The sequence below is a fragment of the Mobula birostris genome, chromosome 15 (genome assembly GCF_030028105.1).
Source record: "Mobula birostris isolate sMobBir1 chromosome 15, sMobBir1.hap1, whole genome shotgun sequence".
Classification (NCBI taxonomy): domain Eukaryota; kingdom Metazoa; phylum Chordata; class Chondrichthyes; order Myliobatiformes; family Myliobatidae; genus Mobula; species Mobula birostris.
In genome coordinates, this window is record NC_092384.1 from 3,008,671 (window position 1) to 3,022,072 (window position 13,402).

The 13,402-nt window shown below is 43.8% G+C and overlaps 1 protein-coding gene across 2 annotated transcripts in view; it reads left to right on the forward strand.

The window, feature by feature from the left end:
* LOC140210360 (septin-7-like) overlaps positions 1-13,402 on the forward strand; it is a 90,266-nt gene that overhangs the window by 26,966 nt on the left and 49,898 nt on the right. For both annotated transcript variants that reach the window (XM_072279242.1, XM_072279243.1), the window contains exons 3-5: positions 4,008-4,114; positions 12,196-12,296; positions 12,423-12,557. In XM_072279242.1, coding sequence (XP_072135343.1) covers positions 4,008-4,114; positions 12,196-12,296; positions 12,423-12,557 — 343 coding nt within the window. The remainder of the gene's footprint in view (positions 1-4,007; positions 4,115-12,195; positions 12,297-12,422; positions 12,558-13,402) is intronic.

Below are 13,402 nucleotides of genomic sequence, written 5' to 3' on the forward strand. Positions count from 1 at the left end.
CGCTACACCTACTGCTCTTCCTTCATCAATGTGTTTAGTCACATCTTCAAAAAATTCAATCAGGCTCATAAGGCACGACCTGTCTTTGACAAAGCCATGCTGACTATGAGTGGTTACTGAAAGTTATGGAAATAGATGTTTGTTTCTTTATCTAATTTCTGGTAACTATTCCCTTCTGATGTGCTAATTTCTTACTCCACTAGATCCATTACGCTTCCCTCTCCCCTCATAAACATAAACCCAGACAACAGTAGTGTCAATCCTGCATTTGGAGTAAACTGTAGATTTGCAGCAGTCTGAACAGAAATTTGGGTATTAATAATTTCCTAGTTGATGACATCTCAGGTCAATGAGTCTCGCATGACTATCCCCAAAAAGTTGTGCATCGCTGCTGTAGAAGGGCAGGACCTAACCAATGTTTCCAATTTTTATTTTATATAGGACGTCCAATAGTTACAGGGATATCGAGGAGCAGATAGGGAAACAGAGCCTGGAAAGGTGTAATAATAACAGAGTTGTCGTGGTGGGAGATTTTAATTTCTCAAATATTGATTGGCATCTCCCTAGAGCAAGGGGTTTAGACGGGGTGGAGTTTGTTAGGTATGTTTAGGAAGGTTTCTTGACACAATATGCAGATAAACCTACAAGAGGAGAGACTACTTGATTTGGTATTGGGAAATGAACCTGGTCAGGTGTCAGATCTCTCAGTGGGAGGGCATTTTGGAGATAGTGATCACAATTCTATCTTCTGTAGAATAGCATTGGAGAGAGCGATAGGAACAGACAAGTTAGAAAAGCATTTAATTGGAGTAGGGGAATTTTGAGGCTATCAGGTAGGAACACACATCAAAGTTGCTGGTGAACGCAGCAGGCCAGGCAGCATCTCTAGGAAGAGGTGCAGTCGATGTTTCAGGTCGAGACCCTTCATCAGGACTAACTGAAGGAAGAGTGAGTAAGAGATTTGAAAGTTGGAGGGGGAGATCCAAAATGATAGGAGAAGACAGGAGGGGGAGGGATGGAGCCAAGAGCTGGACAGGTAATTGGCAAAGGAGATGCAAGAAGATCATGGGACAGGAGATCCGGGGAGAAAGACAAGTGGAGGGGGGAACCCAGAGGATGGGCAAGGGATATATTCAGAGGGAGAAAAAGGAGAGTGAGAGAAAGAATGTGTGTATAAAAATAAGTAACAGATGGGGTTCTTCTCTAACTTCCGCTAATGCCCCACCTCCCCCTCGTACTTCATCCATTATTTATATACACACATTCTTTCTCTCACTCTCCTTTTTCTCCCTCTGTCTCTCTGAATATACCCCTTGCCCATTCTCTGGGTCCCTCCCCCCACCCCCCCCCCCCCGTCTTTCTTCCCGGACCTCCTGTCCCATGATCCTCTCGTATCCCTTTTGCCAATCACTGTCCAGCTCTTGGCTCCATCCCTCCCCCTCCTGTCCTCTCCTATCATTTTGGATCTCCCCCTCCCCCTCCAACTTTCAAATCTCTTACTCACTCTTCCTTCAGTTAGTCCTGACGAAGGGTCTTGGCCTGAAACGTCGACTGCACCTCTTCCTAGAGATGCTGCCTGGCCTGCTGCATTCACCAGCAACTTTGATCTTTATTGCTTGAATTTCCAGCATCTGCAGAATTCCTGTTGTTTGCTATCAGGTAGGAACTTGGAAGCTTAAATTGGGAACAGATATTCTCAAGGAAAGTTACGGAAGAAATGTGGCAAAAGTTCAGGGGATATGTGTGTGGAGTTCTGCATAGGTACGTTCCAATGCGACAGGGAAGTTATGGTAGGGTACAGGATCCGTGGTGCACAAAGGCTGTAGTAAATCTAGTCAAGAAGAAAAGAAAAGCTTTCGGAAGGTTCAGAGAGCTAGGTAATGTTAGAGATCTAGAAGATTATAAGGCTAACAGGAAGGAGTTTAAGAAGGAAATTAGGAGAGCCAGAAGGGACCATGAGAAGGTCTTGATGGGCAGGATTAAGGAAAACTCCAAGGCATTCTACAAGTATGTGAAGAACAAGAGGATAAGATGTGAAAGAATAGGACCTGTCAAATGTGACAGTGGGAAAGTATGTATGGAACCAGAGGAAATAGCAGAGGTACTTAATGAATACTTCAGTATTCACTATGGAAAAGGATCTTGGTGATTGTAGTGATGACTTGCAGTGGACTGAAAAGCTTGAGCAGGTAGATATTGGGAAAGAGGATGTGCTGGAGCTTTTGGAAAGCATCAAGTTGGATGAATCACTGGAACCGGATGAGATGTACCCTAGGCTGCTGTGGGAGGCGAGGGAGGAGGTTGCTGAGCCTCTGGCAATGATCTTTGCATCATCAATGGGGACGGGAAAGGTTCTGGGGGATTGGAGGGTTGCGGATGTTGGTCTCTTATTCAAGAAAGGGAGTAGAGATAGCCCAGGAAATTATAGACCAGTGAGTCTTACTTCAGTGGTTGGTAAGTTGATGGAGAAGATCCTGAGAGGCAGGATTTATGAACATTTGGAGAGGTATAATATGGTTGGGTTCAGTCAGCATGGCTTTGTCAAGGGCAGGTTATGCCTTATGAACCCGATTGACTTTTTTGAGGATGTGACTAAACACATTGATGAAGGAAGAGCAGTAGATGTGTATATGGATTTCAGCAAGGCATTTAATAATGTACCCAATGCTAGGTTTATTGAGAAAGTAAGGAGGCATGGGATCCAAGAGGACATTGCTTTGTGGATCTAGAACTGACTTGCCCACAGAAGGCAAAGAGTGGTTGTAGAGGGGTCATATTCTGCATGGAGGTCAGTCACCAGTGAAGTGCCTCAGGGATCTGTTCTGGGACCCTTACTCTTCGTGGTTTTTATAAATGACCTGGATGAGGAAGTGGAGAGATGGGTTAGTAAGTTTGCTGATGACACAAAGGTTGGGGGTGTTATGGATAGTGTGGAGGGCTGTCAGAGGTTACAGCAGGACATTGATAGGATGCAAAACTGGGCTGAGCAGTGGCAGATGGAGTTCAACCCAGATAAGTGTGAAGTGGTTCATTTTGGTAGGTCAAGTATGATGGCAGAATATAGTATTAATGGTAAGACTCTTGGCAGTGTGGAGGATCAGAGGGATCTTGGGGTCTGAGTCCATAGGACGCTCAAAGCTGCTGCGCAGGTTGACTCTGGTTAAGAAGGCATACGGTGCATTGGCCTTCATCAATCGTGGGATTGAATTTAGGAGCCAAGAGGTAATGTTGCAGCTATATAGGACCCTGTTTAGACTCCACTTGGAGTATTGTGCTCAGTTCTGGCTGCCTCACTACAGGAAGGATGTGGAAACCATAGGAAGGATGCAGAAGAGGTTTACAAGAATGTTGCCTGGATTGGGCTGCATGCCTTATGAAAACAGGTTGAGTGAACCCGGCCTTTTCTCCTTGGAGCGACGGAGGATGAGAGGTGACCTGATAGAGGTGTATAAGATGATGAGAGGCATTGATCGAGTGGATAGTCAGAAGCTTTTACCCAGGGCTGAAATGGCTGCCACAAGAGGGCACAGGTTTAAGGTGCTTGGGAGTAGGTACAGAGGAGATGTCAGGGGTAAGTTTTTTCCGCAGAGAGTGGTGAGTGCATGGAATGGGCTGCCGGTAACGGTGGTGGAGGCGGATACGATAGAGACTTTTTAGGGACTTTTGGCTAGGTACTTGGAGCTTAGAAAAATAGAGGGCTATGGGTAACCCTAGTAATTTCTAAGTAGGGAGGTGTTTGGCACAACTTTGTGGGCTGAAGGCTTGTATTGTGCTGCATTCCAACTCAAAGTCATATAGTCACTACATGCAAATAGTTTCCTTGGCTGGGTGTAAATTGTATAGATGCACAGAAAAGGTAGAGTTTATGCTAAACTGAGAAGTTTGTGACCAACTCCAAGCATCTTGTCAACTGGTTCTTTGGAAAAGGGTGAATATGTGTTAGACATGGATATCCACATGAAACCCAGGCTTGACTGTTTTTGACTGCATTATCTTTTCTCCAACAGGTGAGTCAGGTCTTGGCAAATCAACATTGATCAATTCACTCTTTCTGTCTGAACTGTACTCCAAAGAGTACCCTGGTCCATCACTCAGGATCAAGAAAACTGTACAGGTAATCAAAAATCTGGAGATGCTGGGAATTTGAAATAAAAACACTGCTGGGAAAATTCAGCACATCAGGTAACATCCTTGGAAAGTGAAACCGTTCTAATGAAGGGTCAGATTGAGACATTAATACTGCTGTCTGATCTTCCAGCAGTTTCTGTTTTTGTAACTGTGCAAGAGATATGCTGCTGTCTCTGAGTTTTGTCTTCTACTGTATATTTCATGGGTGTGTATTCGTAGTTTCAGTTTGTCTCCACTTCTTCCATCGGGCTGGTCTCTCACCTTGGGCACTTCTCTGCGTTCTCTCTGCCTTCCCCCTTTACAGCTTTGACATCCTTAAAGTGTGGTCCAAGAATTCAGTGCACTCATCCAGCATTCCTACCTTAATTAACAGGGTACAAGACCAAATGGTTTAACTTAAATTTCTCAGCTCCTGCATGCCTTTTATATCATTGTGTTCATATTGCCCTTTTTTTTCTCTTTTAATAAACGGATGTCACTTTGTGTTCTGTGTTAAATCGTGTGCATTTTGAGTTTGCCGCTTCTCTTTACTATCGTTTATGACCTCCTGAAGTTTATTGCAATTCAGCACAGTATATTATGTGTAAGCTTTGATATTATGCCTTGTTTACTCAACTCCAAATCAGTCATATTATCAAAATATTAATGTAGCTACACTGGCTGATTAATTTGTATCTGGATCCTTTCCTCGCCTTTCTGCAAGTGGAAACGGCTCTTTGTCACATGTTTATTTTCCTTGTGGCTAATGGTGGTGCAGTAGATGTTCACTGTTCAAGTTCAAATTCACGTTTAATTATCCTTCCACTGTACATGAATACAGCCAAACAAAACAGCGTTACTCTGGGGACAAGACACGTTACCAACAGTCATATACAGCACAAAGCACATATAGCACTTATAAGATGGCAGTAAAATACAGGCACACAAAAGATACATAGTTCTAGTCCCTGAGTTGATCAGTACTGCAGCAGTCGGTAGTCAAACACAATACAGCCTGTCTTCGGCTGAGCAAACAGTGGAGGGCATCTCCGGCAGCACAGATGCTGTGCCATGCCACCTCCAGCACATACTGCAATGCCTCTGCCCCCAAAGGCTGCAAATGGGCAACACCACGGCTTCAGGCATAGCTCTTATTATGCCCGAAGCCACGAGCTGTCCTGCTGTCGGTCTCACCAATAAACTAGTGAACCAGAATTGTAGCATTCCACATTATCTGTGTCCCACAGAGTCTTGCAACCATAAGAAAAGTGTTGCTGTTAGACTGTACACCACCTTTGATGTCCCTCTCTGGTAGGCAGCAACATGTTCTGCACCAAGTCCAGCTTTTTCAGTTTCTCTGCCAACGAGCAACTCGCTGATGGGGTAGGCCTGCAGAGCTTTAAGTTCTTAATGTTCAGCATTGTCTTGTGATCATATAAAAATGTTTAAAAAAGGGAATAACATCTTTATTCCCTTTTTTAGAAGTCACTGTATCTAAGAGTGCTGCTGTCCTACTGGATGATTCACAATTTTACCGTAGCTCTGTGGAACTTAGATGTCAACCACGTTGTTGCTTAACTCGACCTGTAGAATATGCTTTTCTGTTTAACATTTTCTAATGCAGCTAGGAAAGTTTGACACAGCTGCTTCTGGTGGTACTGTAACCATATATTTCTACACTCATTGAACCGGATAATGGTATAGTGACAGGTTTATCAGCTCATTATGCTAGAGCAATTTGAGTTGGTTTATTATTGTCATGTACTGAGATACAGTAAAAAGCTCGTCTTGTATATAGTGGTCCCGAAACCAATGCCTCGCGGATAGTGGGCCCTCCTTATCCGCGAGGCATTGGTTCCGGGACCAGTCGCGGATACCAAAAAACGCAGATGCTCAAGCCCCTTATTCAACTTGTTTCAATGCGGCGGAACTTTGGACCCAGCGGAACCCTAGACCTCATTCAACCTGTCTCAGTGCGGTGGACATTAGGACCAGGCGACGGAGCTCTGAATCTGCAGTGTTTCTGTTCACGAAAATAATTACGATCACGATTGAAAATAAAGTGGAAATAATAAAGCCATCGGAAAGAGGTGAAACGCCATCGGTCATTGGAAAAACGTTAGGCTACAGTCGGTCAGCGATCGGAACAATTTCAAAGGATAAAGTGAGAAAGGCCCTACCCCAATGATAGCTACAATTATTACTAAACAACACAGTGGTTTAATTATTGGGTTTTTGATCCTCCGCATCAACCCGGCACGGATGGAGATCACGCTCGGGAGTGGTCTGTCACTGGATCGAACTCGGGAACTTCCGTTCCTGAGCCCGGAGCTGAAACTTACATTTCTTGAGTGTGTTATATGGATAGAAAGGTAAAATATATACTATATACTTAGACAAACATTTGACTAACTGACACTAAATAATACCAGATGTACCTGTTCCGACTTACTTAGTAGAGAACTTCCGTTTTTTTATTTCGATTTCGATCCCGATCCACGATAACATATGCACATCCTCCTGTATACTTCAAATCTTCTGTAGATTACTTATAATACCTAATACAATGTAAATACTATGTAAAATAGTTGTTATACTGCATTGTTTAGGGAATAATGACAAGAAAAATAAGTCTGTACATGCTTGAACAACAAGTGCTGGAAGAGCACTTACGGATTTCCTCGATTCGCGGTTGGTTGAATTCGCGCATGCAGAACTCGCGGATAAGGAGGGCCAACTGTAGTGTTAATACAGATCAATCATTACACAGTACTTTGAGGTAGAACAAGGTAAAACAATGACAATGCAGGATAAAGCATAATAGCTACAGAGAAAGTGCAAGTAAACAAGGTGCAAGATTAACGAGGTAGGATTAGGAGGTGAAGAGTCTATTTTAGCATAGTCATCATCATCATCATCATCATCAGGTACCGTGCCCAGTTTGAGCTTTGACTGCCATGGCCCACACACTCCTGTTTCAGGTCAAGTGGATCAATTCATTGGTATTCATTTCCAGTTCTCTGGCTGCTGTCTCCATCATCATTTGTCTTTGCCTTCCTCTTGCTTTCTTCCCTTCAATCTTTCCCATAATTACCGTGCATTCTAACTCCTCTTTCCTAATCACGTCCAATGAAGTTACATTGCCTTTTCATGATCTCATACATTATTTCTCTTCTTGTGTTTGCTCTGTTCATGACATCCTCGTTGGATATTTGTTTCGTCCATGATATTCTTTGCATCCTCCTCAAAAACCACATCTTTGCTGCTACAATTCATTTCCTCATTTTACTAGATACCGTCCAACATTCTGATCCATATAACATAACTGGATAAACGTAACATTTCAGTACTCTGAGGCGGATTGTCATGCCTAGTTTAGTATTGGTCAGTATACTCTTCATTCTTGTAAAGGTGTCTTTTGCCATCCCTATTCTTCTTTTGATGTCCAAGTCGCACCTGCCATCTGATGTCATCCAGCTTCCTAAGTAGCAAAAGTTCTGTATTTGTTTTATGTCTTCCCCATTTATTCTTAGCCTGCAGATAGGATTCTCCTTCTTTTTGGATATCACCATACATTCTGTCTTTTTGCAATTGATAGATAGACCCATTTTTGCACTTTCTTCAACAATTATATCAATTAAGTTTTGTAGTTCTTCCTGCATACTTGCAATTAACACTGTTTCATCTGCATATCTGAAATTATTGATGTTTTCACCGCCTACTTTGATCCCCAAGATATCTCTTATTTTTTGTAATATTGTTTCACTGTACACATTAAGTAAATCAGGGGAGAAACACCCTTGTCTCTCTTGATTTTCGTAAACTGACTCACTTCTCCATCTATTCTTACAGCGGCAGTTTGCTCCCAGTACAGATTTCTGATTAGGCAGAGGTCTTTCAAATCTAGATCTAGAGTTTCCTGTAATATTTCAAATAACTTATTGTGCTTCACTTTATCAAATGCTTTTGTGTAGTCGATAAAACAAACAAACAAATCTTTCTGCAGTCGAATAGCTCGTTCTGTTAGTATCCTTAACATCAATATTGCGTTTCTTGTACCTTTGTCTTTCCCAAAGCCACATTGTTCTTTGCCTATTTCAGCTTGTATCTTACTTTTAGCTCTTGTCATCAAAATTGTTAGAAGTATCTTAGTGACTCATTAAACTTATGGTCCTATGTAATTCACATTCTATTGCTTCAGCTTTCTTAGGAAAAGTGATAAATACTGATTTTTTCACCTCTTCTGATATTATTCCAGTCTCATAAATTTTATTGATTAAATCAGTAAGTTTTTCAATTCCATAATCTTCAAGGGCGATAATTTGTTGTATTACTAATTCATCAGGACCTGTTGCCTTTCCTTTCTTCATCTTATTTATTGCATTACGAATTTCAGATTTTAAAATACTTGGACCTTCAATGCTTTTCTTAATTTCTATTTTTTTGCCTCGATCATCTTCAAACAATTCCTGAATATACTCAGTCCATCTGTTCATAATCTGATCTTTTTCCATGATAATGGTACCGTCCTTTGCTTTGAAACATCCACCTGAAGAACAGAGGAGCTTTTTACCAGTGATATTCTTGATTTGTTGATGTAACCTTTTTGGATCAGTAATAGGGATTCTTTCTATTTGCTCACATTCCTGGTTTAACTATTCTTCTCAAACACGAGGAATTCTGCAGACGCTGGAAATTCAAGCAACATACATCAAAGTTGTTGGTGGATGCAGCAGGCCAGGCAGCATCTCTAGGAAGAGGTACAGTCGACATTTCGGGCCGAGACCCTTCGTCAGGACTAACTGAAGGAAGAGCTAGTAAGAGATTTGAAAGTGGGAGGGGGACGGATGGAGCCAAGAGCTGGACAGGTGATTGGCAAAAGGGATATGAGAGGATCATGGGACAGGAGGCCTAGGGAGAAAGAAAAGGGGGAGGGGGGAAAACACAGAGGATGGGCAAGGGGTATAGTCAGAGGGACAGAGGGAGAAAAAGGAGAGAGAGAGAGAGAAAGAATGTGTGTATATAAATAACGGATGGGGTACGAGGGGGAGGTGGGGCATTAGTGGAAGTTAGAGAAGTCGATGTTCATTCTGTCAGGTTGGAGGCTACCCAGACGGAATATAAGGTGTTGTTCCTGCAACCAGAGTGTGGCTTCATCTTTACAGTAGAGGAGGCCGTGGATAGACATGTCAGAATGGGAATGGGATGTGGAATTAAAATGTGTGGTCACTGGGAGATCCTGCTTTCTCTGGCGGACAGAGCGTAGGTGTTCAGCAAAATGATCTCCCAGTCTGCGTCGGGTCTCGCCAATATATAGAAGGCCACATCGGGAGCATCGGACGCAGTATATCACCCCAGCCGACTCACAGGTGAAGTGTCACCTCACCTGGAAGGACTGTCTGGGGCCCTGAATGGTGGTAAGGGAGGAAGTGTAAGGGCATGTGTAGCAGACTTCCCTTCCTCCACCATCAACTCTGCTCTCAAACGCAACTCCCCCATTTCACGCACATCTGATCTCACTCCATCCTCCCGCCACCCCACTAGGAATAGGGTTCCCCTGGTCCCCACCTACCACTCCACCAGTCTCCGGGTCCAACATATTATTCTCCCTAACTTAGGCCACCTCCAACGGGATCCCACCACTAAGCACATCTTTCCCTCCCCCCCCCCAGCATTCCGCAGGGATCGCTCCGTACGCAACTCCCTTGTCCATTCATCCCCACCATCCCTCCCCACTGATCTCTCTCCTGGCACTTATCCTTGTAAGCGGAATAAGTGCTACACAAAGATGAAGCCACACTCAGGTTGGAGGAACAACACCTTATATTCGGTCTGGGTAGCCTCCAACCTAATGGCATGAACATTGACTTTTCAAACTTCCACCTCCCCTCGTACCCCATCCGTTATTTGTTTATATGCACGCATTCTTTCTCTCTCTCTCCTTTTTCTCCCTCCGTCCCTCTGACTATACCCCTTGCCCATCTTCTGGGTTTTTTCCCCCCTCTCCCTTTTCCTTCTCCCTGGGCCACCTGTCCCATGATCCTTTCATATCCCTTTTGCCAATCAACTGTCCAGCTCTTGGCTCCATCCCTCCCCCTCCTGTCCTCCCCTATCATTTTGGATCTCCCCCTCCCCCTCCCACTTTCAAATCTCTCATAGCTCTTCTTTCAGTTAGTCCTGACGAAGGGCCTCGGCCTGAAACGTCGACTGTACCTCTTCCTAGAGATGCTGCCTGGCCTGCTGCGTTCACCAGCAACTTTGATGTGTGTTGCTTAACCATTTTTCTTTGGCCTTTTGACATAAGCTTTTAACTTTTTTATCTCAGGACTTAAGTTCTATAGGAGTTGTTTTCTTCTGTCTTCTTTCTTCCATTAGATTTTTAATTTCATCTGTCATCCATTTATTCCTTGTGCTTTTTTCTTTTTTAGGAATCAGTGACTTTGCTGATTCTACCAAGGCATCCTTTAGAGAGTTAAATTTATCATAGGGATCTATTTAGTCTTAGAAGAGCAGGATAGAATCTGGCTTTGAGTCTGGTGGTATGTGCCTTCAGGTTTTTGTCCCTTCTGCCTGATAGAAGCGGGAAGGAGAGAGAATGTCATTAATACCCACTTTTTAGCTGTAAGATCTATTCTGAATTTGTCTCGTGGTGAGCCCATGTGATGAGGTAGAAGTGTCTCTTGGTGTAAAGATAGGGATTTGTCTCCACTGGGCAGTGGTCATTCTTAATACTGTCATAGGTGGTATATGAATTAGTGAGATTTTGGTTGATTGCCTCACTTTTTGATGGGCACCTAATATAGCAATTTTGTTTTTCCAGAATATGATGGACTTGATCAGTAGTGTTCTTTGGTAATCTCAATGAAAAGCATTGAATCTCCGGCTTAGGGAATGTTCTGTGTTCTCTGCTCTATGTGATAAATTTGGGATTTCCCTGTACACAATCATTTTAATCTGATTTCTATTCCCGTTCTGACATACCGGCCATGACCTTCTCGTGCTACGACGAAGCCGCTCTCAGGATGGAGGAGGAACACCTCGTATTCCATCTGGGTAGCCTCCAACCTGATGGCATAAACATCAATTTCTCCTTCCGGTAAAATAATCTTTCCCTCTTTTTCTGTTCCCAACTCTGGCCTCTTAACCTCTTCTCATCTGCCTAGCAGCCTCCACCTTTCCTTTCTCCCCTGGTCCACTCACCTCTCCTATCGGATTCCTTCATCTCCATCCGTTTCCCACACACCTGGCTTCACTATCACCTTCGAAGCATCCTTCTTCCCTCCCCCCCCCCCACCTTTTATTCTGGCATCTTTCCTCTTCCTTTCCAGTCCTGAAGAAGGCCTCTTGCCCTCTAACGTCAACTAATTGTTCAATTCTCCATAGGTGCTGCCTGGCCTACTGAGTTCCCTCGTTTTGTGTATGTTGTTTTGGATTTCCAGCATTGACAAAATTTATTGTGTTTATATTTGGTGTTCTTGGTGCTTTCCTTGGTTTTCCCAATTACAATCAATGTAGGATATAGAGTCATCACTAAAGACAGGCAGTTAGTAATAATCAGCAAGCGGTTTCTTTGTCCGTGACCGACCGAATTTCCTGAGATGTTACAGGGACCCACTATTCCTGTTGTTAACTCCTAGGGCCATACCTTTTTATATATAGTGTTTGTCAGTGTGTGTCTGCTCGTGGAGATGTTCATGCTGTGTGCGTGTGTGAGAGCAGTCTCTGAAGTGTTTGGGTGGGTTGCTTGTATTTTGTGCCGGGACCGGTAGTGCTGATGGGTTAGTCCGTTGCAGGAAGTTCTCAGCCTTTCAAATTGCTTTTGTGTGGTCACCCTCACCTGACCCCTGACTTGTTAGAGCTTTAGTAGGTATGTTTAGTTTGGGCTTGTGTGTCTCTACTTGCTCCAAAACTCACCAGTTAAACAGCACGTGTGTGAGCTGACTCTGTTTGGCCTCAGGATCCCATAATCGCCTGCCTATTCACTTTTATGTGCTCTGCAGGTTTGCCCTGCATTCTTCCTCACCAATTTCTCTGCAAAGGTTGCATTAGTTGATGAATATCCTGAGTGCTGTTTTTCTGTGTTTCCAGGTTGAGCATGCAAAAGTTCAGATCAGAGAGGGAGGAGTACAACTTACACTGACCGTTGTCGACACCCCAGGCTTTGGAGATGCGGTGGACAATACTAACTGGTAATGTCAGGGTTTACTCCCTCCACCTCTTCCACCTTATGTAAACTGCACTCTTGGAAAGTTGCCATCACCCAGAGGAGTGATTGTGTCTATCACTGATTGATGCTTTATCTGGTTTCCTTGCAGCTGGCAGCCGGTTGTGAATTATATCGACAGCAGGTTTGAAGATTTCCTGAACTCTGAGTCCCGAGTGAACCGGCGTCAGATGGCAGACACGCGGGTGCACTGCTGCCTATACTTCATTGCACCCTCAGGACATGGGTGAGCCTTGCAGAGGGCAGGATCAGGCACTATCTCACCACTTCAGCAGCTGTCCGGGTCAATGGATCACTCTTGCCCAGTGGCTGGAGAAGTGGTTATTGCAGATTGATGAGAAGTGACAGAATAAGTTTTGTAAGAGAGAGCTAGTTTTGGAAATTGTTGAACCAGACTTCTAAGAGAGGAGGGGATGCTGTGTTTTAAAATTAGATTGGAGGCTGAAAAACATTGTGATTAATGCATATTAGTAGAATCATAGAACAACAGAGCATAGATACAGGCCCTTTGGCCCAACAAATCCAAGACATTCACGGTGCCCACTCAGCAAGTCGTAATTTCCTGCATTTAGCCCATATCCCTCTAAGCCCTGCTCTTTTATGTACCTGTCCAAGTGCTTCTTAAATACTGTTGTACCAGCTGCAACCACTTCTTCAGGCAGCTCATCCCATGTACTCTCCCCTCTGCATGAAAAGCTGCCCTGCAAGTCCCTTTTAAAATGTTCCCCTCTCACTCTAAATAACCGTACATTTACAGCATGGAAACAGGCCATCTCAGCCCTTCTAATCCGTGCCAAATTCTTACTCTCACCTAGTCCCACTGAGCTGCACTCAGCCCATAACCCTCCATTCCTTTCCTGTCCATATATCTATCCAATTTAACTTTAAATGACAACATCGAACCTCCCTCAACCACTTCTGCTGGAAGCTCGTTCCACACAGCTACCACTCTCTGAGTAAAGAAGTTCCCCCTCGAGTTACCCCTAAACTTTTGCCCTTTAACTCTCAACTCATGTCCTCTTGTTTGAATCTCCCCCACTCTCAATGGAAAAGGCCTATCCACATCAACTT